At 38.2% G+C, this 27,703-nt stretch overlaps 1 protein-coding gene across 5 annotated transcripts in view; it reads right to left on the bottom strand.

The window, feature by feature from the left end:
- NMNAT3 (nicotinamide nucleotide adenylyltransferase 3) overlaps positions 1-27,148 on the bottom strand; it is a 31,868-nt gene extending 4,720 nt beyond the window's left edge. Inside the window, exons 1-5 of one of the 5 annotated variants that reach the window (XM_087740504.1) lie at positions 27,091-27,105; positions 17,835-17,920; positions 15,246-15,382; positions 5,161-5,344; positions 888-997 (exon numbers count right to left, since the gene is read on the bottom strand). In XM_087740504.1, the coding sequence (XP_087596630.1) occupies positions 888-997; positions 5,161-5,344; positions 15,246-15,354 (403 nt within the window). In that variant the 5' untranslated portion in view covers positions 15,355-15,382; positions 17,835-17,920; positions 27,091-27,105. Of the gene's footprint in view, positions 1-887; positions 998-5,160; positions 5,345-13,197; positions 13,275-15,245; positions 15,383-17,834; positions 17,942-20,783; positions 20,881-24,964; positions 25,051-27,090 lie in introns of those variants that run through there. The other 4 variants (XM_087740508.1, XM_087740507.1, XM_087740505.1 and 1 more) reach the window with 4 other exon arrangements.
- Positions 27,149-27,703: the final 555 nt, after the last annotated feature.

Here is a 27,703-nt window from a genome sequence, read left to right as displayed (position 1 = left end):
ACTAGTTTTAACATTTGTTTTCTTGACCATTTTTACATAAAATGCTATAGAGCTTGAAATAACTACAGAAAATAATAGCCAGAAGAATTTTTTGTAATGGAAAATTATAATAGTCTTTACTACTTTCACACTAATTTTCCTTAGTGTGGCAATGTGGAATAATCTGACTTGTCATTTGCCAACAATCATTAACCCCATCAGACACAAAATTCCACTGCAGTTCAAACGCCTTGAGACTTTTTTTCCTCTACCATTTATAAAGATGCAACAACTCATCTTTTGGAAACTTTTGTATAACCATGAACAACTTAAATGTATTATTCATGTCCAAGAAGTGCTGCAATACTACAGGAAAAATGTAATGTTTCAAAAATCTAGCAGCATCCTAGCAAGTCGTAGGCCTAGGGAATATGATAAAATAGAAAACCCAAAACCTGCCATACTTCTAATGTCAACAGAAGCTTTTCTGTCTGAAAATGCTTTAAACACCAATGCATCAGCACCACTGGTGTGGTATCCATATACTTTGTCCGTTGTCTAACACTAGAATTACAATTCTAAGTAATTCCTGTATTTTTTGATATTTTTTATTCATATATTCTATGCTTTGCAAAACCAGCAGGGCCACAACACAGCTGAAGAGATACTTATAAACCCAAGAATTAATACAAATCCAAAATAAGTCTCCTGTCTATGTGGGAGTTAATACAAAATAAGTGCACCAGCAGTCATGCTGGCATTGGGCATGGATTGTTTTTGTCAGGCAGCTCCAACCCTCAAAACTCACCAGCTACTATGTTCAACTTTTTCATCAATTAGTCTAGTCTGGTAAAGCTGTATTGTTTTTAATGGTAAACAAACAGTTGCATTTACAGTTATGAACAAACCTGAGTGCTGGTAAGAAAGGGAATCCTCTGTAGATCTTTCTATGGGCCGTTTTTTTTTCATGAGTTCATTCTTGGACTGGAGCAATCTGAGTGATTCATTGTAATGGTGCCTGCATTTAAAATAAAGGCTTCTGTGTGAGGTAATCCTTTCAGAGATGCACAAAGCGATTACCTGGCACTTTCAGATTCAAGAACACAGTCTGCTTTTATGCACTTTGCATTTGAATACAATTTGTTAAGAATTTAGCATATTCATTCTACCATGAGATTAGTATCAATGTAGTTAACATTTCACAGAATTCACAAGCAATCTCCATAATGGCATTCTGGTTTTCAGTTCCTTTGTGAAATTCTACCATTATGGCAATTTTGGCAGCAACATTACATTTAAAATGATGTGGAGGTTTTTGCTTGAAACAGGATTAAATCACACTTCAATCACTAGACTTAATTTCTTAATTAAATACAACTCCTCATGATGATGTTTCTATAATGTGTTTTCAGGATGAGACATTCTTGTTCCCTCTCATCCTCTTCTCCATAAAAACATGTTCCCTGAGTTTTCAGCTTGCAGTCTTTCCTTTCATTTTAATTAAAAGAATCACAATCCTGAGAAACTCAAAACATACAATTCTCATAAATTTTTTGACATCTGCTATGCTTCTAATTTTACTGAGTTCAGATCCATGAAGGCGGGCGAGGATCCTTTTGTCCGTTTTTCCAGGTTTCTATCACTTTATTCTTTTGCTGCTCCTGGTCACTGGTGCCCCACTGCAATACTGGTACTATTACCTCATGGTTGCGGCCCCTTCTTTGATCATGAGGGCAAGTGCTAATCTTAGATCCAAACGTCCTTCCAAATCAGCATGGCCTTGCCTGTTTAGAATAGTCCCTGACTTGCACCATCCTGCGCCATGCTTAGGCATTGCTCATATTGGCACAAGCCAAAATCATTTCAGGAAACAAGCTCACGGTTAAACAGGACAGGTAGACACAGACTCAAGGCAATGTCCCATCTCTGTCTAGTACAGATATAGCCAAAGTGACCATCAGATCTTACATAACTGCATCAAAGCAAAAATTATGAGTTACAAGGTACAGTCCGAATTCAGTATGTGTACAAAGCCATACATAACCCTTTGAATGTCTGGCCTAAGGAATGAATTTATAGTTTAGCGATTTAAATGTACGCTCTTCAACTCATGCAAGTACTTTTAGCCACAGGAATAAGTTGCGCAAGTGTCAAGAACCTACACTTAGACAGGCTGCATAACTATCTCCAGTCATTTTTGATGCTCAGCCATTGGCTAAAGAAACTGCATAGACAAGAGGTGAGGGACATATGGTAGTAGAGAGTAGGTAGCAGTAGATTGGCCTGTGCCTTCCTACATTTCTATTTTTAATCCTGCCTTGTTGTAAACAGGCTGATACTATGTATAGTCAAGTACACTAACTTTGTATCATGGACTGACATTCTTGGGCCACGATTCAAAAATAAGAGCTCTTGGCAAAGAGCTCACTGCAGGACTAACGTTACAAGTACTGCAAAATCTTAACTGCCAAAAGGCCTGTTCGGCAGGCGTTTCAAGTGCTGGGGCAGGGAGGTTTACATTATTTTAAAGATACACCAAAAAGGACAAACCAATCTGTCAGTTTATCAAGCATTTTCTGAACTGCCTATGAAGCTTTGAATAACTATATAATTAAATCACAAGCACAATTCAACGAAAGTTGGGTAAGATAGATCTTTGCCAATTCTAAATTAATTCATAGTATTTCTGCATCACAATCAAATCTACATTAAAAGAGGAATGAAGGTAGTTCTCTGGTTACTGACAATACTGTTTTCTTGTCTAGGAAGAATATTCAGGAACAGCAGCTAAGAGGGAAATAGCTCTGTCATGTTCCCTCCTCCTCTCTAAAAAAAACCTTGGGATAGTCTCCAAAATTTCCATACTCACTTAATGTAACAGGCAACTTACAGCACTGCCACAAGTGGGGTATGAGCTTTGCTGCTTAAAACTCTTTTATGTCGTAACTATTTGGGAGCCTCTGCAAAATCCACAGATTTTGATGGAATATGACATTTTCATTGCACTCAGGTAAAACAAGTACTGTAGGAAAAGCCCATTCATGTGTCTCAGGACACAACGTTCTACTGCAGTTAAGTGTGCAATTCAAAATACCGATAAGAAGAGACATTTAGGTACAATAATGTTTTTTGCCTTTGCCTTGCAATAGCAAAATCTCTTGCTATTGGTACTAGTTTCCTACCTGAGGGAGCTTATAGCAAAGGCAGCAATTGGTTCTTGGTTCTTTGACCAGGGAAGAATCTATAGATTAACCTTCAACACTTGTGAAGAAGCACAACTCCACAATAAACCATTGCCTGTTTATACTTGGTAAGGATCTAGCCCTAAAGCCACCTCCTTTTTTAATATTGACACGTGACAGTTAAAATACAATATAAAGCCAAAATACCTACATGTGCTATTTCATCAGGATGCTGCTTCCCCATTCAAGGGACAGGGTTCAGCATTAGATTATGGCACTGGTTCAGCTCATTAATATCGGTCATCATTTGGGAAAAAAGTTATTTAAGCTCATTTCTCTCCTTAACAGGCATCCGTTTTAACATTTTGTGAATTTATTTATAAAACTAGAGGATCACTTTCTAGGCAGACAGGAAGTTTGGCTGTTCATACCACATTGATACTGCTTTGCCTGAGCAGAAAATGATACATATAGGTTTTATTTACTGTACCTCTTATCCTAAAGGACTCTGAAGTGGATTTACAATTTAAAAACCCAATCTTGCAAGTAGTATTCCATTCAGTTGGAGCTGTGCAAGCAAGATCAAAGCCTTTGTAAGTAGGTTCACCTGATCTGTAAGATTTGTGGCTGCTTCTCTGGAGGAAAATAGTTTTACAAAACTGAAGTTTAGGAGAAAAATCCCATACCCAACCAATACTGCAGGAGAGACCTTTTGGTGATTTCTCACACTCAAATATACAATGGTGGTTAGAGAAAAGAACAGAGAAGTTTTCTGCAAAGACAGGGTGGCATTGCCTAGTCTTCCTCCCACCCCGATCCTATTCTCCTGGCTGGAGGGAAGGGGCAAAAGAAGCAACTCGATGTCTGTGTTCACTCAGCAAAGCATATAAAAGCAGAACTAAAAGGTTCCACTAGCTGTTTTGTAAGTATGTAGGGTATTCTTATGTATGCTTTTGTAAAGTCTGGTTTTTAATTGCTTTCACATAGAACCATAAGAGCTTTCTGGGCAGTTGTTGGAAGGCACATTTTAAAGCCTTAAGCTAAACAAACAACTGTTTCCAGTTAGAAAGTAACCTAGAAAATGTGGATAGAAATGAAGAATCATTGACAGTTCTTATAGCACACTTGCTTTCTTGAAAGACATCCATGAAGTCTTTCACTTTACCAATACCTGTTGACTTCTGTAGCATCTATGTTTTCAAAAAGTGGCTAGAACAAGAAGTTTGTGTTTTCATACCTTGCTCCATAATGCATTTATTACCAAGACCAACCATATGGGAAAAAGGCACGTTTCAAGGTCCTTCTATCAAGTTAACAGGTTTTGGACAAATGGTTTCATTTTTCCTTCCAGCACAAAACCACAGCAAACTCAGTGATTTTGAAGAAAACATTGGCAGTTATGGTTTAACTTGCCATTAGAGTTAATAAGAAAACTTTTCAAGGATGTGTCAACAGATAAACCTGCAGGCATAATAATGCCAACATAGCTAATCTGAATAGGGATGCTCCTGAAGAACAGGTTTCTTTGTAAACTCTCTTACTTTCTGATTAAGATCTCTGTATTACCTGCTTAGAGACTTAAAAACAAGAGACATAACACGAGAGCCAAGAACTTTTCTGCAGAACTCTCAGTGACTATAATTTTGCAGGACCCTTTCTTGGCAGAGGCTTTCCACATGCATCTAACTACTTAAATGGCACAAGTGCATTACTGTGGAGTGTTGCATAGGTCTGGGGAAAGCCTATCTGCTTTGCACTAGGAAAGGAAAGACTCCAGATGGGGAATACTGACTACACAGCCTTTCTGAAGGAAAGTGATGTGAATTTTCATTGCTTGCAGATATAATACTTCATCTCATAGCAGATGATGCCATAAACAGACATGTTCTGCTTTGCTTGGGTGTTTTACAGGAGCGAGTTCTGTGCATTGACCTGGTAGCCTGATACATTTTTGGCAATCAGTAACTTCATAAAGAAAGGAAAAAAAAAAGGTAATTACCTTAATACTTTTACTGTCTCCATCCATGTCTCCTGCTCACTCTCCCATGGATCAACTCGAATCCAGTCAGATGTCTCCAGTGCTAGTTTAGCCATAGCTATCCGGTGCCGTGCTGAAACCAAGCCTTTCTTTCTGTAGTCATCATTAACAGGAGATATTATGCCTTCAATCACCTGATACCTTCCTTTTGAAAAAAAAAAAAAAAGAAAAATAAGTCATCTTCACAGAATCTTGAAAATTTAGGGTGGATGAGACCTTGGAAGCTCATCTAGTCCAACCTCTTCAAAACATGGTTAACTTCAAAGTTGTAAGAGGCTATGAACAACCTGATCTAGGTATTATTTTTAACTCAGAAACAGCAATTTAAAAAATTGAAAAACAGCTCCCTTGTTCTTCTGTGAACTGCTCACAATTACTATCAATATGTTTATCCTATTAGATGACTGAAAAAGGAAAGCTGGATGACCATACAATTTTCAAGCAAGCAGAGATGATTATAATTTATGATGCAAACTATCAAAATTGCTAGATATAATTAAGTTTTATATTCCAGTAAGTATAGCTTTTATATAGCGAGAGCAATGGATGACTTAACTGACCACTGCTTTGTTCTTAAGCATCTGATCCTTGTTATTTATCAAAATCATTGTGCCTTTTCATTCTGTTAAAGAAAGAATTACAGCATATTACTGGGGCTGTGATTAATGTGATTCAGACAAATCAGAAGATTCAAGAACAAAGATGGGGCTAATGGAGTCTAAAATGAGACTTAGAGCACTATGGTCCAAACATCAGCTTAGCAGCCATTATAGACCCTTTCTATCCGGCTGATCATGTTAATTAAATTTGAAAATATGCCCATATTTTTCTACTCTTGTAACATAATGTAATCATTAACAAAAAAAGCTCTTTTTCTTAGACTTTGCAGTTCTGGCCTCAAATCAGAAATAAAAATGTAGCGCTCATTTTAATAAATCAACAGGGAAATAAAGCACTGATATGACCTGCGTCCCTCAAGAAATGGAGAGGAGAGAAAGGGTGTTGCAAATAAACAGAAATGAAACAAAATGATTTCTAATGTAACAACACATGCATTTTAAATAAATATGATAAATATGATACTGAAGGGGGAAAAAAATCCTCTTCCTTTTTTTCTAATTCAATTGTTTCAACAAAGAAACTTAAATGCAGCAAGTTCCCTCTCTTGCTTTGTAATGAAAATTATACGCCTGGACTCATAATTTCTGATACTGGCACATGACAATTTAATATTCTAAAATGACAATTTAGTAACTTCACATTTATTTTGATATAATAGGGTAAAATATTCAAAAGAACTTAAGCAAGTTGCACTTAAAAAAATAGCATTAAGATTCAATGAGATTTACAGGCCTGTCTCCTGTTAAAATGTCAGTCCAAACTATCCTCTGTTTTAAAACATTCTCATTATAGGCAAAATGGTCAATAGAGCAAGATAAAATTTTCCAGAAACATGCAAAGATGTGTATATAATTAAGTCCATCTCTTGATCTGAAACTGGAAATAATTTCACTTGACTTATGAACAATTATTCTCCAGTACTTTGATAATATACAGTGCTATAACAAATTCTCATTTAAACGGAAAGAAATTACATTTTTAATTCATTAATATGGTACGCTTATTAAAAGGGGGTTACCCTTACAAAATAATTTTATTTTCCACATTTAAGTTCCTTTCTTTTCAGTTTCTACACCTATAAATTGTTCTCTTATATTTTAAATGAATATATTAAATGTAAAAATTAAAATTGTGTGAGATTATGCTAGCCAAGAATGATTGCAACTCTGCCATATCCTCGCGAATTGTAAAGATTTCAGTCTCTAGTCTGGCCTAGAACTGCATAGATTGGATGAGATAAGAGCTTCTGATGCCATATCAGCTTGTTCCAAAGCAGAAAGGAAACCAACTGGAAGAGAAAAATCACGGTTGCTGACACTTAAGGTACCGAAAATCAAATACAATAACTGTTTGAGATGATTCACAACAACTGAGTAAGCCAGCACTATGCAAACATGATGCACATGACAGTCTTCCACCTAAAAATACAAGCTTTATCATTCAAAATATCTTATTACTGGCTCTAAATAACTTGTGTTCTCTTCAGTAATTTAAAAGTTCACCTATTCAAATATGCCCCCCAATTTTGTCAGGCATGCAAAGAGGAAACCATTAAATTCTGCCACTTTGGTTTTTTTTTTTAATTTCCACTGCAATTCTTTTCTCTGTCCCATAAAGTATTACAGCTAGTTTCAAACCTTCTTTGGTCCAGACTTGTCTTCAAATTCTATTTCTTTGAATGCTATTTGTTTTCATCATGAAGTATGTTATTATTGCTTGTCCTATGTGTAAAAATCTTCCAGGCCCTTACGTGGCTTTGTTTTACAAAATATACCTATCCAAAGCAGCGAAGTATTTCCTCTTGTGATGCCCTTATGTTCTCTAAGAACTGCTTAGGATAACTGGTTAGAAAACTAAATGTAACAAAAATAATGAAACAAAAAAATGTCCCTCAAACATGTTAAAGTAGTATTATTAAGGAAAAGAGGTATTTAGTATTCTGTTATAAAGGTCACTGTAAATTGTCACAAACACTAACACAAATTGTAATGCTGAATTAGTTTATTAATACTAAAGCAAATTTATCAAATGCCAATTTCATATAAAATTGTATATGTACTTTGGCGGGGCTTTTAAGGATTAATTTCTTCTGGTAGTAAGTCTGGGATTTACTATTAGAAACTATACAAAAAGTAAATAATAAAAGTAAATAACCACTATAGAAAACCAAATAAAAGAAATACTTCCATATATTTAACTCTCGCCCACTACTCTTCTTCCTCTCAGTGTCATAGGAAAATCCACAACAGACTGGGAAGCTCTGCAGCTTTATGGTGTTATCCTACCCAGCGAGCAGGAATGACCCCATTGCTGTTCTTCCTTTTGTCATCTCCAGAGCAAGTTGCAATAAGACTTTGTGCCTGAGTGCTGCTTTATTTCACTCCTTTTCCAAGATGCTGATAAATAAGTATTATGAAATAGTACTGTTTTAGCATAAACAAAGTTTCTAGAAACTTTACTCCCTGCTGAACAGTGCCTACAAAACCTAAGCCTCTTTTGCACTTTGTGACAACTGAGAATTAGGCACATCTATTTATCCAGCCTGATTCTTTACACCAAAGTTATTACCCCAAGTAGTATCTTCTAGGTAAGAGTTTAGATTTACAGCATGACACTATAAACAGGCAGTAGCAATGTACGTTAGTCATAAGTAATGACAGTATCAAAAGATGCATGTTTCATTGTAAGTTTACTGTGTGGAAGATTTTATGGTTTTGTATAACTGAAAACAGCAGATGAGCCAACACACTTATTTTAATGTAGTTTGGTACCTTTCTGTTAAAACTCCAAAGCTTTAGAAGTTTCACTGATGTAGGCTTACATAAAAATATTACAAATGCCAATCTCATCTCTAGGTTACAATGAAACTCCTTACCATCCAGTATTCATCTCTCCCAACTTATACTTTATAATAGAAAAAAACCCAGAGTTAGACTTGCTGGTAGCTTCTATGACATCAATTAAATGTGACACCAACTTAAATACACAAATTTTCCTTTCCTGCAGGTATGGACATTAGTCGAAAGACCATATAGCTCTCATCCAGAGGGGGAAAAAAAAAAAAACACCACCCCCTCCCAAACCCAAACCCCCAAAAAACCCCAAACCAAGACCACCAAACCAAAAAAACCCAAACACCAAAAAAACCAAAACCACTGCAAAGCCCAAACACGCCCCCCAAAAACCCAAACACCAAAAAACCCCCACCAACCCAAACACCAAAAAAACTCCTCCACTGAAAAACAAACACCAAAAAACCTCCCCGCAAACCCCACACACCTTAATCAAGATGACAGTTTTTAGCTTATCGTCTATCTAAGGTTTCTGTCCTATGTATCCAAAGTCTGTGAGCATGAACCAAAGAAAATTCCCTGGGCTTTATGTTTTTTTTTCTGGAGCCTGCCCCCATTTCCTTTTCAGCAGTAGACAAGAGTCTTACTTCTATATATTAGTGCATTAGTGTGAACAATTTCAGGACACAGGATTGCAAATTTTTGGTTTGGGTTTTAGAAGGTTTATCCAGGAATAAGCACCTTCTCTGCTTCATTAAAGCTGTTCTAAGGGCATAAAGTTACCTACACATCTACGATTTGACAAACAGAGTCTGATGAACAGTTTAAATTTTACTGCATAGTACACACACAATATCAAATACAGAAATAATAAAAATCACTTTGATTGCCGAGGAGTGAGTCCTCCTTTGTGAGGAAAGTGGCAGCTATTTCAAAACATAAAATGATGTAAAACTTGCTATCAAAAGTGAACAATGTTGTAAAATAGTTACAATACAATCTCATGTTTTAACCATCTAAGATGCAGCAAGAGCTTAATGTAAGTTTTCATTTCTTCACTGACACACTTGCTTTTACGAATATGGTTAGTTAACTGGATTATTTAATTTTATCAGCCTTCTATGTGTGACTACACATACATCAAAATCACATGATAAAATTGTGTATTTAAGTAATAGTAATGGTTTCCCTTGAACCCACAAGAAATCAACAGTTATCCTCCCAGAACTCTAAGCCTACTAACGCTAGGAAAACAAGTACAAGGATTTTTCATTGTTCCATTTAAACCAAAATGTTAATTTTATTTATAGGTTATAATTAGCTGGGGCAGAGGGAGGGATAGCTAACATCTTTGTTCAGATTAAATACCAAAAGGATACCATCCTATGCTTACCTTCCCATGACACGTATGTAGAGATTGCCAAGCATGAAAAAGGAAAAGAAAATAGTCAAGACTTTTTTTACTTCCTGTTCAGTCACCTTCTGTGGCGAGAATTCAACAGAAGGAAAATCAAAGGGGTAAACAATTCGGCAATCATTGCATTGAAAGTCAACATAAACAACAAATACATCAGAGCAGTAATGGACAATCTTTTAGGATAGCTCTCCATAGGATGGATGACTTTACCTTCACCACTTCAGAGTGCTTGAAAGATGCGTTCACTGAATTAGATGAGCTGTGCAAAAACTGTAGTGACAGATGCCATATGAGCACCTAGACAAACATAAATCATATCCACCTGGTGAACTACACGGCCTGAAGATGCAGATTTACCTCTGTAGCCAGGCAGTCACTCAAATACATTGTGACTTCAGGAACTCCTCCAACAGCTGAGTAACCAAGCATGCACAATGATCAGTCCTCAAATAAATGCTGAATGATCTCCACACATCACATCTATAATAAACATTTCATATCAAGACCTCAAAATACAACTTCACTCCTACAGACTTCACTGGATTTGGACAAAAAGAAGGAAAGGCAGTATCTTGACAGCTACGAAATGAGTATTTCCTCCAGACAGGAAGGATAAAACCACCATCTTGAGAGTAGCAATGTCAATAATAAAGTATTGTAGCTCTACTCACAAGACACCTTATTCTGAAATGCTCTCATCCAAGCTGACTTGGCCAAGAGCGCCAACCATGTCCTGGGGCGCATCAAGCACTGTATTGCTAGCCGGTTGAGGGAGTTGGGTTGTCCCACTCTACTCTGCACTGGTGCGGCCTCATCTTGAGTACTCTGTGCAGTTTTGGGCGCCACAGTATAAAAAGGATATGAAGCTACTAGAAAGTGTCCAGAGGAGAGCCACAAAGAAGATAAAGGGTTTAGAGGGGAAGCCATACAAGGAGCGGCTGAAGTCACTTAGTCTGTTCAGCCTGGAGAAGAGGAGGCTGAGGAGAGACCTCATCGCGGTCTACAGCTTCCTCACAAGGGAAGGAGGAGGGGCAGGCGCTGATCTTTTCTCCCTGATGACCAGTGATAGGACCTGAGGGAACGTCAGGAAGATATGCCAGGGGAGGTTTAGGTTGGACATTAGGAAAAGGTTCTTTACCCAGAGGGTGGTGGAGCACTGGAACAGGCTCTGCCGGGGGGCAGTTATGGTGCCAAGCCTGACAATATTCAAGAAGCATTTGGACAACGCCCTCAGACATATGGTGTGAATTTTGGGGTTGTCCTATGCAGGGACAGGAGTTGGACTCGATGATCCTTGTGGGTCCCTTCCAACTCAGGACATTCTATGATTCTATGATTTTGCCATGTTACATGACTGGGAAGCAATGGTTCTCTTCAGAGATGCTACAAAACAGATGACTAGGATTCCAAAGTCAAATACAGGCCATAACCCCAATACCACTGCAAGCAGGGGACATCCATCCCTTATTCCGCTGGGTTTTAGAGTAAGACAACAAAACTTGTGGAACAGAAAGACGCCTACACTTCTTCCACTTTGAAAAGCGTTCCTTAAATTCAGAAAAAGGTTAGGATCTAAACTGTATGCACTGATAACAATATTCAGAAAACTGAGTTTTATGTAACAGAAGCGTTTTCTTTGGGCATGTGGTATGTCTTGAGGTGTCTTAAGATTTATGGTTTTGCTGCTTTGATTTGCACCTCTGCAAAGTGCACTCTATAGCTTTAATTCTTTCTGAATGCTAAGCCACACATGCATCCCTCTTCATGCATCTTCCAAGGGTAAAGTGTAATACAAATAACCAAGTACTGCTCTATTTAAGCAAGGACTGCTGTAAATCTTGTAATGAAAAAAAAAAAATCAAAGATTTGTTTCCTTTTCATTTTTTAAGTTGAGTTAATTTTAACTAATGCCTGTCAATATTTATTGTATATGTAGTGAGTAAGTACTGCTGATCTGATGCTATTCCAATCATGTATCTGTATTGCTATACACACTATCAAAACAGTAGGAACAATCTGGGGTTTTTGTGCTGTTTTCAAATTCCAGTTATCAGAATTGTTCCAGGAAAACAAACTGGTCTGCATTTATGCTGACTTGCTGCTGTTACAATCTGTTCCTATCCCTTTCGTGAAAATATCAGTCCATTTCAATCAGATGCAGCCGTTGAACAACATAAACTTCCAGATTCCCAAGGCTGGTTAGTGACTTGGGACTTCTCAGCTCTGCTGCCCAGTGCTGCATCTGACACAACCCATTGATTGTGTCACATTTTTCCCAAGTTTTCCCAAGATAGTAACTCATTGTCCTTCACCTCCCCCTTGCATCTGTCTTGTCACAGACAGAAACATCCCGTCTTTCATAGCCCCCTCCTTTGCCCTCTATCCCTTTTGGTCCTATCTGGAAACTTGGTGATGTAAGCGTCCTCTATTGGCAATACTTGGGAAACAAGGTTTTCAACATCTTACATAGATTGATTCTAGTACTATTTCTTTGGACTTTATAGTCAAATAAGAAACACAGTCAAAGAAAAATAAAAGCATCTGGCATTAGGTATTAACAGACTGGAAAAGCATTTGCCACAGTCAGTGCAAGTTTCAAGAAACAATTTTACAACAAGGGATTGAATCTGAAAAAATTCTAGCTATATGTGAGGATCTGTAAAGAGCCAAATTCACATGAGTAGAGACAGAATCCAGATAAAGAGAATCATTATTCAGTCACACATAGCTATGTCTGTTGTATTTAAAAGGCAGCATGACAAGATTTGTTGACTGATATTAGCAGAAAAAGGATGAATTACTTGACATGTGGCAATGAGACTGCAGATACTGCTTAAAGCATCAGAAACTCAATGAAATTCCTAACTTAAAATAGGGATGTAGGAAAAATAAGATTAGACAGCATTTGAAACTGAAGTGATGTGCAAAAAGCTGGCAGACAGAATTACTGGAGATGTCAGTCAGGATGCACATCAGGGACAGTCATGTCGTTTGTAACAGTAAAACTTGACTGTGAAATCAACTCCAGCCAAGCTATTGCACAACTCATTGTTTCTGCATGATTTGTGGCTGAGCAGAAATCCTGAAGTAGCACCAGAATTAAGTCATTCTCACAGCCTAGGAAACATCGCCCCTCATGCTAGTTAATTCTTCACTCATGCTAGTTACCTTTTCAGGCATTCAGTGTGTATGTTCGCTCGGAAGTGCAGTGTTCTCACTGAGAAGGGCATCAGTGCGAATACAGCAGACCACTACCTCACTTCAAACAAGCTTTAGTCATGTATAACCATTGTCCTCCAGCCCCGCTATCAGCTCCCAGTCTGCAACTAGTTCTTCTTCTCAGCAAATAAGCCCCAATTTCTCTTCTTCCCTGGGTAACTGCAGAAGTGGAAATAGGACTAAAAACATGAGAGAATGACCAATTAATTTCCTGGGTGGGAAGGGTTCTGCCATAAAACAGGCATCCAGAATCGACCATTTTTATAGCATGTTGCCAACCTCTTCCGTTTGAGAAACTGTCTTCACCGTAGCAAGAAACACCATATACCAGATTTGTGTATCCATACATATAAACACATATATCTACATTTACAGTTACTTCAAATAAAGCTACCTCTACTTGGGATGGGTAAAGCTTCCACAAGCTAACTGAGGATTCTTGCTTTGCAGACATCCTGGGTTAAGCATTCAGAAAGTGCAATGACGACACTGTAGGCAACCCAGACACAAATGAAGTCCCCTTCTTTAATGCATGAAGTACTTTTATACTAGAAGACTCCTCACATTAAACTAAGAAGTTAAAAGGCAAGACACATCCTATCCGGAACTAAGCACTGATGTTAAGAGAGGTGCAATGGAATGCACAACTTTCATTTCAGCCTTTCAAAATTTCATTTTTAATATGATTTTCACTAGACTTGTTTAAGTAGACTGCTCTCAGTAAGGGGTGGAGTCTTGTTACACAGACCCTGGAGCAGACCAGATAATGAACTGTGATTCAGACAGAACCATATTTCATTTGCCAGTTCAATCCTTCCATAAGTTACTGGACTGTAACATATGACTTAAACAGAAGTAGCAATTGCCCTCACATTACCTTTCTACTCCTTGCACACCTGGGCAGCAGAAGCAGTTATAAAATTACAGTGAGAAAAGCCAATTCATACCCCTTTTTAACCCTTTATTTCTAGTCTTGTGGGAGCAACAAAATAATTTTACAGTTACGGGACAATAGAGACTTGTAGAGGCAGCCCTCAGAGTTCGTTGTGTAATTCTTCCGCATGAAAGTCAAAGTATTCTCACAGTATATGGCAAGCATGTAGTTGCTACTTCTACTGCACAACTCTATCAGTGGGTTACCAGATTCTCCACCCCACCCCCCCACCCCCCCCCCAATCTGACAGCCAAATTCCTTTTACTATTATTTTCTATTCAGGTTCCTACTGAATCACCTCCCTAGGATCTTCTCTGCCAGGTTCCAATAAACTATGATTCCCTTCCAACCTCTTCCAGGAACATATCTGTATATTTTAGCTGACAGATGGAAAAAAAAATAAAAGCCTCAGCAACTGAGTAGTTGATCAAGCTTAGAGTTCAATGCTTCTCAGTAGCTCTTCTGATTCTTGCTTAAGTTCCTGATGTTACCCACCTTTCTCCTTTGTTGCCAAAACTTTCTGGCCTGCTGACATCTAGCTTTGCTGATCTCCTTTATGAGGAAATTATTTTGCTAGGGGAGATAACTTGTACCTCTTAGTGAAGACGGATAATGAATAATTAACGTTTCATCTTTTCTCCAGTTTCACTCGGCTGTCAAAACTGCTAACTGTAACACTTCTTCGTATTAAAACACAATGTATCATAAAAGCATGAAATTCGAACAGAAATGTTTCATCTCAGTTTCAAAATTGTTAAGTATACTCTTTCACAAGGCTCAGCCTGTTCCATGGATATGATCCTAAAACTGCTGATAAAACTTTCACTTATTTGCATGAACACTCACTATGATACTTGTTTATGTACTGAGCCAAAGGGAAGAGGTAATGCTAGACTTTCTATATTGAATATGCCAAGAAAGCCTCATATTGAATGATCAAAAAATAATATTAAAATTAAGCCAGCTGTAAAGTGACAGCTTATCTATAGTGAGTGTTAAAAATCTTTCTTCCTTTTCACAGTAAACCACCATGTGTGTGTGATCCTAACAACACCTTACTGACCTGTTTGGTGCAGGTGATCTCTAGCGAGCTCAAATAAACGCATATGCATGTTTGTGATGGGGTTAAAGGAGCCACAAGCTAGAAGAATGAGAGGTATCCTGCTCTTCATTCTGACATCAAAACATTAAAACTCCACCCTAAAGAAAAAAAATATTATTAAAATAAAAGACAAACTTGACAAAAAGCAGTCTGCCCATTGTTCCTCAAACTGAAAGGAGCACTGTTTTCAGAACTGTGTATTCCTGGAACACTAGCAGAGTATCAGAAGATCAGTCCTCTGTATCATCACAGCATAGGGGAAGTGCTGGCTCAGAAACACATCTGTTCTTTGAGATTAACTAGGAAAGCGTCAACAAATTCTGGTTCCCCACATACCGAGATGGCTAGAAAGTATTTCTAGAAATTCATATTGTCACTATTATTAAAAATTGTCAATTTTTTTACATGTTTTTTATTTTTAACCTGCTTTTGTCAGAAAACAAAGTTTTGTTCTGTCTTTCTGTCAACCCCCTATTAATAACTTTGGAACCTGTAGGCCTGCTACAAAAGCAGATTTTTTTTTTTTTTTTCAAATAAGTTCTTACAATGGACCTTTGCAACATATGACAAAACCCCACAGGCAACACCCAAACCTACAGGTCTGACTTCCTTAGAGGCGGGCAGGCCGCAGCTGGTGGGCAGCCAGCCAGCCGGCACATACTTCTAGCCAGATTATCGGCAATTGCCTGTATAGTTTCTTTGTTGGATGGCAGAGTAAGTGATGGTGGATCAATGACAGGGAACAGCAGAGAGAAGAAACAATAGCTGTTACAGGAAAACACCGGGGACATTAAAAAGCTATGAATAGGGTGAATGGGTGGGGAGCAATGCTGTTAGGAGCCTTGCAGGTGCATTTGCAAACAACCCTTATATAATTTAATTAAAATGTCAGTCATCTCAATAAAAATGCAGCGGAAATCAGTTTAAGTTAGTCAGTCACTGTGCTTGGAGCTACTTATTTGCATAGCTCTTTTTACAACTGATCCAGAATATATCCAGCATGATAAAAACAGTTGTGTCCCACATACATATCTGTGAATCCGATATTTAGATGGGGCTCTCTTCCTAGGATTTGAAATCTCTACAATGCTCACACCCATATATCATACATACACCATTCTCTTCTTTTCCCTTCCCCTGGCCTCCAGCCCTCTCCATGAAGTGTAACGGTCTTCTTGCAGAAGACACTTGCATCCCAAACTTCGGAAGCCAGCCTGGGGTTAACAGACCGAATCCAGTACGGATTCTGTGGTCTGTTTAGCCAAATCCTATCTGCCATCTGCAGTGTACCAAAGCACTATAGCTCAGAGCCTACCTCTCACTGTTCCAAGCCCTTATATCCCCTTATATTTTTTCCCCATTTTTTACTTAGAAAAACTTAACAATAATGGTTAAATCAGTATCAAGTTGATGTATTATAGCTGCCAACTCTATCAGTTCATTTACACAGGATTTATAACTCTGAAGACTAGGACTGTACCATTTAACAGCACTCAGTGTACCTAGCAACAAGTTTTAGTATTTTTACTTCTGACATGTTGGCAGTTTGCAAACTTTTTATAGAGAAAATTCTTTGAAGCATATGTGCTGTCTGTACCTTGACCATCTAGTACTGAATATACATATTAAGATTCTTTTATACTGTTTTCATTTTACTTTACTTATTTCTCATATCTCCCATCATACTAAGGGAGATATACTGGGGGAGAAGACTCACTGGCTGTAGAGCCATTAAAAGTTAGCAACAATTTTATGGTCTACAATTGTGGCAGAGGCAGAAAGCACATTTCACAGCACTCTCTCTCTTTGCTCTGATTTACTATCCCTGTACAGACATGAACGAACTCATATGTGAAAACTGTATGCAAACTTTACAGGTTCTTCCTTCAGGAAAACCAAACTCAAAGTGTTCTTTTGTTCAATATCAGCAATTCTGTAAGTGTATCTTCATTGTATGGGGAAAGGTCTTTTTGCCTTAAAACAGGCAGCAAAACATTAGTATCTGTGATTAACTGAAAAAGAAATCATTGCTAGAACATGTCAGTGTTCTCCTGTAGTCCCAACTTCTTGCTAGATAGATTCTGTTGCCACAGGTTAGTCAATGCTGAACTCTCAATGATACACCTATTAATTCCAGACTAAGAATCTCCTAGAAGCAGAAACTTTTTACAGTAATAACTACAATGATGTTGCTCAGCATCCAGCCCTGCAGACAGGCTTATACAATCTTATATGACAACCTAAAATCAATGACATGATCATATAACATTACCCAATTGCCAAGCAGCATCAGTCAGCACCTCACTCAAACAAATACATGTTCAGGGGGAAAAACACATACCCATTCTTCCCTATTACACGTATCAATAGCAGCTCTAGCTCTTACATCTGCTAGTTGATGGCTCTGATATCCTCTCTTCTGTTCTGATGAAGTGTAGTTTACATTTCCTTTGCTGTTCTTTTCTCTGCCATCTTAAAAGTTATAAACTGAATGATTTCTTTTGTTTTTTAAAAGAAGCTTTTAATTCTATAGACTTCTCTATTTCTCACCTGAAACAGATGTGTTGGATGGTTTGATTGCAGCTCTTACTCATTTATACCTCGGAGACTCTAGGGAAAGACTTCAACCTGTAATTCTTAAAGATAACCAGATGGTACTGCCAATGGAAACCCAAAACCCGAACCAAACCAACAACAACAAAAGACAAAAAGAAAAAGAAAAAATTCAAATGAAGAATGTACTAATAGTAAACATGTAGCAAAGAGGCATTTCAAAAGATGTTTTTATACATATATACACCCCCCATATATGTAAAATATCTATATATGTAAATAAAAAGCAAAACAGCAGCATTTTTATTCCTACTATCCCCTACATAGTGTATCCTGAACTTATTCAACAGGTATAGTACAACTTTTAGGATACCAAACCAAACTTTCCGATTCAGCTGCTATCTCGGCTGTTATTAATTACCTAAGGGCTTAAAATCATTAGAACACCACGCAAAATAACACAAAAAAAGAGAATTAACTGATTTTTCACCTAAGCTCTCTTGAAAAATCAAACAGAGGAGAAAACTTTAAACACAGAACTGTAAACAGAGGAGAAAGCCTCTTGACCTTCTGCGATGCAGTGGCAGTCACACTTCCTGTAAGTGCTACAGCATCCCAGTGTTCCTGCAGTTATAGGCTTCTACATGCAGTTCAAAGCCATATGCATTTTACCTACACACATGAAGCAGACTGTCCTTAACTAGCTTCACCAACTGAATACAAACTACAAACAAGTAGGTGACAATGCTGTTATCAGGCATTTACTGAGTGTGCACACTGTGCCAGGGGAATATATTTCTATTTCATGTGTTCCATAAAAATAAGCCATTAAGCCAGTCCTGAATGTTGTCTGTCACTGTAAGCCAGTAAGTTGTCTCTCTTGCTAAATGGCCTACAGACTAAGAAAGCGGTAGTTGCTGCATCAATTTAAATATGCTAATACCAATTTGCACCTATTAGTTCCTATATGTTTGCAAAAAGTCACCCAAGTGTAACATCAATAATGTACTTTGTTAAATAAATAATCTATGATTAATTTGTTCCCTAGCAATTGTCCCTACACAATGCATATTCCATTAATGGCGCCCCAGAAAGCATAGAAGTGTTTTCTCCTATTGCTGCTCCCAAGTCTAGCAAAAATATGAAGTACTTCTGAAGAAGCTGTGCATGGATAATTCAACTGTTAATCCAGTCTTGTTGTAAGGCTGTAAAAAGAAATTCCAATTAAGTCAAATATGTATCTTGATCTCCAACAGGAAAGGAGAATTAAAAAGGCACAATGCACATAGATTGGGAGGGGAAGAAAGGACAGAGTGTGACATCTAAAAGAGGGCTGCAACCAAGAAAGCAAACTTTCTCTCTGGGATTTCCTTGGTACCCAACTTTTAGGAGTGCTGCAATGTAATGATGTTATCAATCAGCAGAAATGGCAATTATGCAGCCCTTCTAGAATTCAGGTCCTTATCTCTGTGCTTCCACTTCCATAACTGTGAAATCAGAACTAACGTTCGGCTCTTTCAGAGGCTGGACCTGGCTTCACAGATGCCTTAACTGTAGTGATTAGACCTGTAAATACCTTCTTCATGTCTTCTTCTCCCTAATCCTCCCTATTACATCTGTGACAAACTACTGCTTTTATGTACAAGCTACATACATGGAAGTGCTCCATAATCATTAAATGATCATCTCAAGAATCCTTTGAGATTGATTAATTCTATAAAGGAATTACCTTTGTACTCACAATCACTCCTGCATCAAAATGTTCTACCTACCCAGGAATGGAAAGGAAGAGAAAAATCTAGATATGAACAGGCAGTATTTATTTTGAAGAAATTCCAGTACTGGTATCACCCCTATTTTAATAAATATACTATATGCATTACAAGGAACAATGCATAAGCAATGCACATGCAATTTTAGGACCTTTTCTGTCCTACCCAACAGCCCTGTGTACCTTCCCAGTATATTTAGACATTGATTAAGCACAGGCTCCAGAGAAGGAATGCAACCAAAACTTCCAAGAACAGGCACTTTGTTTCACATCATTTTCTCAGCATTCCCTTATTGAGTTTATAAAGCGGTATTGTTAACAAATCAAATTTATTACAGCAAAAACCCCAACCTTTTTCTTTTACAGTCTCTCTCTCGTTAGTACTAATTAGTAATTTTTAGGTGTTGGTGCTAAAAGAGACAACCCCCCACAATTCTTCATTTACTGCAATTGCCAAACTCTTACTCAAGAAGCAAAAATAGTAAATTGTATGGTAACATTTTATATTGATTAGGTATTCACCACCTGGCAAACCAGTTTCAAACCCTCAGTTTCTTGACAGAAGGGGCAGAAAATCATTGAAAAGTTACATTTGTACATTTGTCCCACCCCCTCAACTACTGTGCCTCTGAACTATCTTCATATGATTGAAGAGATTTGCTGCTGCCTTGCTTAAAAACAGCAAGATTTTAGCAGAGTCTACCCTGCTATTCAAGCGTTTGCTGCATCAGTACTATGTCCACGTGTGCACCTCAAAGGATCAAATCAAATTCAAAGCACCTGAAATCCCACTAGGAAAAAAACGCATTGTATTTCAGAATTCTAAAGAAAATACTTACAGTATGTTAGGGAAAAAAGCTTGTTAAAGCAAGAGACACACATGCCAATTGAGCTATGAAAGCATTTTTTGATTGATGTGATTAATATTTTTAATAATTGCCTATGATATTTCTACAGCAAGATCACACCTTCTAGTTTCAACTAGGTTAAAAGCATTTGACAGAAACCTTGGGAATAAGTCAGTTAACATCACTATTATCAAGCAGTATTAGTAAGATTTGTATGTTTATTTTAAGAGTATAATAATTGAATTAATTTTTTGAATGTAATTCTAGTTTTAAAAAGAAACAACCACGTTTGATTTTTGCATAAAGAAAAGTCAGTAAACTACGTACATCTCCTGTTAGTTCAGTTTTCCTCCTGACATGGCAGACACTGCCTTTTGTTGTACTTCCAATCAGGAAAAGATAACACATCTTTTGTCATCTTTGCTGTCTGTCTGCAAAATTCATAAATAATGGAAGTAAGAGAAAGCACAGCTCTGACCAGAGGCTGTGAAGGTTTGCTGCTTTGGAACATTATTGTTACTGTTTTTAACGATGAAAGAGATGACTTAAAGAATCAGGTTCGAAGGAGACAAGTTACAGTATGTTCCCATTTCATCCACTAACTGTGTATGGCTCCTTCTGGTGCGCACTTCTGAGTCTGTGTGCTCTGCCCTGGGCACATGTTCAACAGCCTTGGCCAAGCAGGTGTCTTCTTATAAGTGCCAGTTACCTTACACGTGAGTGTCTGCAGTTTAGAAAGCTTTCAACAATATGGTTGGGCATACAAGGGCAGATACCTTCAAATGAGGAGGCGACACTTAAGCTATATAAAAAAAGTTTTATGATGGAAAAATCATTGTAATTTTCATTAGAAAATTCCTGCAAGTTCTTTTTCTGTTGCCTATATTCTTACAATATGTCAGTAATAGGTGACGTTACAGATGACCACAGTTAAGTTCTGCTGAAAGTCAGTAATTAGAGCCATATCTGATTAATTATCAGAAGCACAATGGAGTGCTGAGCAGTGCAGTCTGATTCATGAGCTGTTAAATTAGTAAACTGGAGGAGAAGACACTGATATGTGTATGCTACGAGGCAGACTCACCCTTGAGGTAAAATTTCTGCAAAGAGCAGAAATAAACTGAATCCTAGCACAGGATAAAAGTGTTATCTCCTCCTGTGAGGGTGACTCTAGACTAATTTAGGTGAAATTTAGATTTGAACAAGTTCAAGGCTGCCCACATCCATTCTTTTACTGGGCCACATCATTACCTCCTATAAATTCATGTGGCTTCACTGAGCCCAGCTGAGTTACACCAGGTGACGTTAAGGATGTTATGGTCGCAGGACACATTTTCAAAGTCAGAAAATAAAAAGTACATTTTAGTAGCTGACCCAAATCATAGCAAACCACAGTACACAAATATCCCTTAAAAATATGACTGGATATCAGATTTTCTCATGCTGTTACTAACGGGAGTCACTGCCATAACAAAAGTTACTCCAGTCAGTAAGTTCCCAGCATGTGCCGTCACTGAAATCAATCCTTCACAACAGTGACAAGTATTTACCTGTATATCCCCACCTTCCACTTTAATAATGAACATAACATAAATATCTGGGTGAGAGAAAAAATGAAAAATGTATAATCTAGGGTGATATTTTATTTGCTCATCAGAAAGTTACTCATCCCAGCCAAGAAGAATTTTACAAGGTGCATATAAATATCACACATAGCCTAACAGGACACTCTAATCCTCTAAAATAGCTTTTTCAGGGACACATGATGGACCATATTATTGTTAAATTCCAGTGACTCAGGTGCATTTCATTTCTTTGACTTTCATTGGAAAGCCATTAACAAAGTATGTATGTGATAGGATACATGGTTTTCTATCAGATTCAGCATACCAGAAGTATGAAGTTGCCCCTTCCAATCCTCACACCAGACTTTGAGTCAGAAAATGCAAGTCCCATCGCAGTTTCTAAATCAGCTTCAAAGAAACCCCCAGACTTAATCACCTCCAAGCTCGCTGCAGTCTTCACTAGAGCAGCAGCTTACACGACTTTATAAAAATCATCTGCGCTTTTTTACATGTGTCTGTGAAATTGGCCCAAAGCCCAACAAATATTGTCTTTAGTAATGCATAGGGTTCTTTTGCTTAAGATAGAAGCCCAGCTCAATTTTGGGGTATTTGCCATTTTTCCTTCAGCTTCATCCAGGCAGCAATTTTCCCAGCAAATGGTAATGACCAAAAAGCTATCCACAGACAAGTTACCTCACAGAAAACTGCAGCATGTCTGGGGCCCAAATTCCAAGTGCCTAAGCGGCTAACAGAGAAAGCAGCCTCAGCAGAATTGTCTCTTCCTCTCCTGAGATTAGAATCCTTCAAATCACACACAGTATGATACTTCGTGTTCTTGCAATTTCTTTATTTCAATCAGTGGGGAAATTCCCTTTCACAGAAGAGCCAATAAGACCTCTTCATCAGTTACATCTCTGAAATCAGTTTAAACATGATTTATACTTATTCTGTCCTTTTAATGATTTTTTTCTTCCAAATAAAAACTAGTTCTCTGTTTTTAATTTCCATTCCCAACCATTTCTGCTCCATTGCTAAAAAGAAACTACAACTGAAAGGCACTAAAAAAGAAAATTCACCATTAAAAGTGCACATGGACAAAGCATGAAAAATATAAATAACAAAATAACCAGAGGACTCATACAGTCTGAAATACAGGCTAAAATTGAATCTCCAGTTAATAATGAACGTGGTATCACCCTAAATGATTTTCAAGCACAAAAAAATTGAGCAGAATAATTCCTTAGCACAACCTCAAAAAAAAGGTATTCTCAACACACACAAAACAGTGCCACTGAATTCAACTCAACTACAAAATAATTTTTTAAGCCTGTGAGTTGTTGCAGGTTTATAACCAGAATTACACAGGGCAACACAAAAGTGTCTGGTCCCCAGAGCCTAGCCGATAGGATGTCCACAGAGATACTCCCATGATAGTATTCTGTAGGATATATTTTTCTCAGTATTTTTAATCTGGACCCTCATCCTGCAAAATAATGATGCTTACAGGCTGCCTATTGCCTGAACAGCAATATGGAATTCAACGACTCAGCAACATGGAATTCAAAAACCGCCATTCATGTACATCAACAGTAAACTCTTATATTGTTAACATGCATATACATGTGCATTTACTAAGTATTTTGAGGTTGTCAGATTTATCTGTTGTCTTTAAACAGTAAAAATGTAAAGACAAACCACAGCATAACGATCTTATGTTCCTTCCCTGTATTCTCTGGTGAAATCATGGAATACACCCCATTTTGTAAAAAAGGCATTTCATTCTAACTGCCCATAAACCACACAGCAATGCTAAGACACGGAGCCCTGTAGCAGTTTCATCTGTTTACATAATCACTTGACAAAGCCAATGCCACTACGCTAACCCAGAACTACGCAGAAAATAAGTTACAAAAGACCAGCTTGGCAACCCACACACGTTCGGTGTTTGCTGGGTAATGCAGGATCTCGGCATGCATTACACAACAGCAGTCCCTGCACCTTTTTGTAGCATTTCAACAAGGTCAAGAGAATCCAATCAGCTCCTGGCATCTTCTTGTATTCACTGCAGTACAATCTTTATAATTACTTATTCAATAATCCCCAGTGATCTCTCAACATCTAACACTCAACTCCTTTCCTATTCCTTGTGCCCTTAGCACACAAATCAATGTTTTTTCTTCTTCTACAGTTGTAAAACTATTCTAAGTAACCAACAGTCACCCATCTATTTGCATGTATGAGTCAGTCATCCAGAAAGAACAGGGTATTGATTTCTAGAAAAAGAGGATACATGCAGAACTGCAACCTAGGATGGCTATTTTTAAGCAAACAAACTGCTGAATTAGCGAAAGCACTGCGTCTGTCAAAACAAACTCTTACTAAAACTTCAAGAGTTCCTTTTGAGAAGCTATTCCGAGTGATTTTTCTTCTATCCACATCTTCTGCAAGTTTCTTACAATTAGCAAAATACATTTAGCAGAACCTAAGGCAAATCTAGTAACAGAAACAGAACTTGCACACAAATGGTATATATTTAAGTGGTAAAGAAAGCATCTTCAATCACTAAAATCTTTTCTTGTAAAGCTGGCTTTAAAAAGTAACAAACTAATGAAACCCATAGAAGCACTACTGCAGAACACTCAGATGCAAAATAATCATATATAGCAACCACAGGGTAATGCAGGATTTCCAGAACATCCAGCAAGACCAGAGTTAAAACATCAACATCCATAATCCCACTGCTTACTTTTCTGTTTCAAAAAAGGGATAACTATTTGCTATCTACTGTATTAGGACTAACTAACTCCCGATACTGTTTGTGTAGTTAGGAAAGAACATCTCACTGGCTCTACAGTTACATGGAAGAGGTCTTCTAGCAAAGTAAAGAATTAAAATAAAATTAAAAACTTGACTAAGAGTCAAGTTCTATGCTTCAAGGTTTACCTGACCACCTCAAGGAAGCAAGAAGGAATTCTTCTGCAATATATAGAGCTGCTCCATTTGTTAAGTGCATAATAGGTTTTCTCATTTTCCTCTGAAACTTCATCTATTAGTTACTGCCAGAGGAAACAAACCCCACTCCACAGTTGAGGTTAATAATGAATATATAAAGCTGCTGCTTGAAACAACATGCCCTCCTGCACCAGTTCAGTAGCACCCCAGTGCCCCTAAGTGTAGCATACTTGACAGTGAGAAGGCTATTTGCAATTAAATTTTTAAGCCATCAAAACAAAAAGCATTATGTGCATTTCTTACACTAATGTATGAATTTGCCTACTAACACTGAAGATTCTGCATAGCAATGAGGCAGTTTAAGCAGTTTAAGTAAATGGCTCCTAGGCTCAAGAGTTCATTGTTGTCCTTACATTTTAATTAAATGATCCGTTTAGAATTTCTACTTGCTTCATCTTGTACAACCAAAGAATTGAAGGAAATGATACAAACATGTATGTGCCCTGACTCTTGTCCAAAATGTTTTGCTTGCTCTTTAAGAATATCTTACCTGTATGGGGATTTCTATCTATCCGAAGAAAAAGAAGTGAGATTCTGAAACAATGACACTGAAATTAGGTACCTAATTATCACTGCAGTCACATCATTGTAACTATCAGCCTAAGTAAGTTCTTATAATAATTGAAATAAACATTAATAACCATACAGTTATACCATCTTCAAAACTTTGACTGTACCTCCTCTGTTTTTTTGGTGGCAGCCAAAAAACTAACAAAATACTGGGCACCATGAAGAAAAGTACTGAGCCCATCACGCAGGGTATTGTTTTAGCACTACATAAAACCTGGATGGGCCTATGTCTTGACTACTATGAGCAGTTCTGCTCTCAGCTCAAGAAGGGCAGTTCAAATGTCAAGTAAATGGAGCTACCACTATTCGAGAGGCAAAAAAATGTCTGGGACTGTTTGGACTGGAGAGGAGGAGTCCAGGGGAAGCTGCAATTGAGATTTACAAAATGATGAGGGCACTAGATAAATTGAATGCAAAACTTCTCCCTGCAATATTAGATCTATGGGGCAGTCGGTGAAAGCACCAAACATTTTACAACAGGCAAAAGTGCACACTGCCGAGGATCCACGCATGTATGGTGTCCCTAATGAAGCAGCTGTGGCTGGTGGCAGGGAAGGCAAGGGGAAGCAAGTAGCCAGGTTAGTTGCCCTAAATTCCTCTCTCCATTGCCTGAGACAGATCGCTGGGCTGAACAGGCCATTAGTCTGACACAGTACAGCATTTCTTATGTTTTTGAAGATCACTATTATACTTTGTAAACCTAATGGCCAATTTCTTATTTCCTCTTGTTACTGTTCAGAAAAATATACAACGCTTGGTGAGCAAAGGGGATTCTACAGCATTTTTGAGTGGTGCATTGCACTAAACCAACAATATGGGAGAAAAAAATGTAGTTGTGAAGTTGGGTCTTGATATTCAGGCAGCCCTCCTTCAGGGCAATGGTGCCCTGCTACGGACCAGCAGACAGCTGGGAGCGAACGGCTTCCCCCGGCCAGTTTAATCTGCTGCACCAGATGCAGCAGTAGCTACTTACACATTTTATGAATTAAGACCTTAGAAATCATCACTGCAATGAAACCCGCTTTGTCTCATTAAACTATTTCAAAAGGCAGAGCCTCACATAGCTCAAATTCCCCTTTAACAGGACTGTCACCTATTGTGTCCTCAGCGGCCCCCTCAGACATCTCTGGGCTTCTCTAAGGTCTTTTAGATCATCTGAACGCTAATTAGCTTATCATAGCTATGCTGAATTCTAACATTTGCATTTCTGAAGTTAAAGGCATGAAGCTAATTTATTGCTAGAATCATGCAATGTAACAAGACTTAAGTAGCAGATAATAATGCCTGAAAAATGAACTACTTGCACATATTGTATTGCTACAAAGCTTAAAGAAAACAAACATCAGGGATCATTTATAAAACCAAACAACAGCTGTTGCACAAGGGGGGGAAAACAACCTCTTAAACTGAAATAGAGAAGAAAGATGAGTAAGTTACACAGTGAAAGCCAGATAGATTAAAAAAAAGAAAAAATAGTCATCACATACTCTCTTGTCTTCTGTAACTCCCACTGGAACTTGAGTAAGTGTTCTGGGGAAAAAAAGAAAAAAAAGAAAAAAAAAAAAAAAAAAAAGAAAGAAAAAGAAAAAAAAAAAAAAAAGAAAAAAAGAAAAAAAAAAAGAAAAAAGAAAAAAAAGAAAAAACGAAAAAACGAAAAAAGAAAACAGCTTTACTTTGCTATTTTAAATATACATGCGTGGCCCTGGTTATGTGTTTATCATGTATTTGACGTGGAGAGCACGACAGACGTCAGTCCCTGAATTTACAGGCCTGCACGTTTGTTCAGGGTGCTCCAGGGACACGCCGGCAGCACCGCCACCCCCGCAGACACCCGCCCGGCCCCGCAGCTCAGCTCCTTCCAAGCCTGAGGCGCCGTGCGCGCAGCCCGGCCGCCGCCCCGGCCGCCCGGCTCTGCGCTGGGACGGCCGGCACCACGTCAGGGTTTTCCGCCTCCCCCTCCTCCGGCAGACGGGGCGGGCGCAGCGCGAAGCCCCGGGCCCGGCCCTCGCCCTGCAGGGCGCGGCGGGGCTCAGGCCCTTTGCGGGGAGGCGGCGCGGAGGCGCGGGCTACAGCGCGGCCGCCAGCCCGCCGCGCTCCGGG

The sequence above is a fragment of the Nipponia nippon genome, unplaced genomic scaffold, assembly GCF_047370975.1.
Source record: "Nipponia nippon isolate SJK-2023a ecotype South Korea unplaced genomic scaffold, ASM4737097v1 scaffold_7, whole genome shotgun sequence".
Taxonomy (NCBI): Eukaryota; Metazoa; Chordata; class Aves; order Pelecaniformes; family Threskiornithidae; genus Nipponia; species Nipponia nippon.
This window is presented reverse-complemented; position numbering and strand designations above follow the sequence as displayed.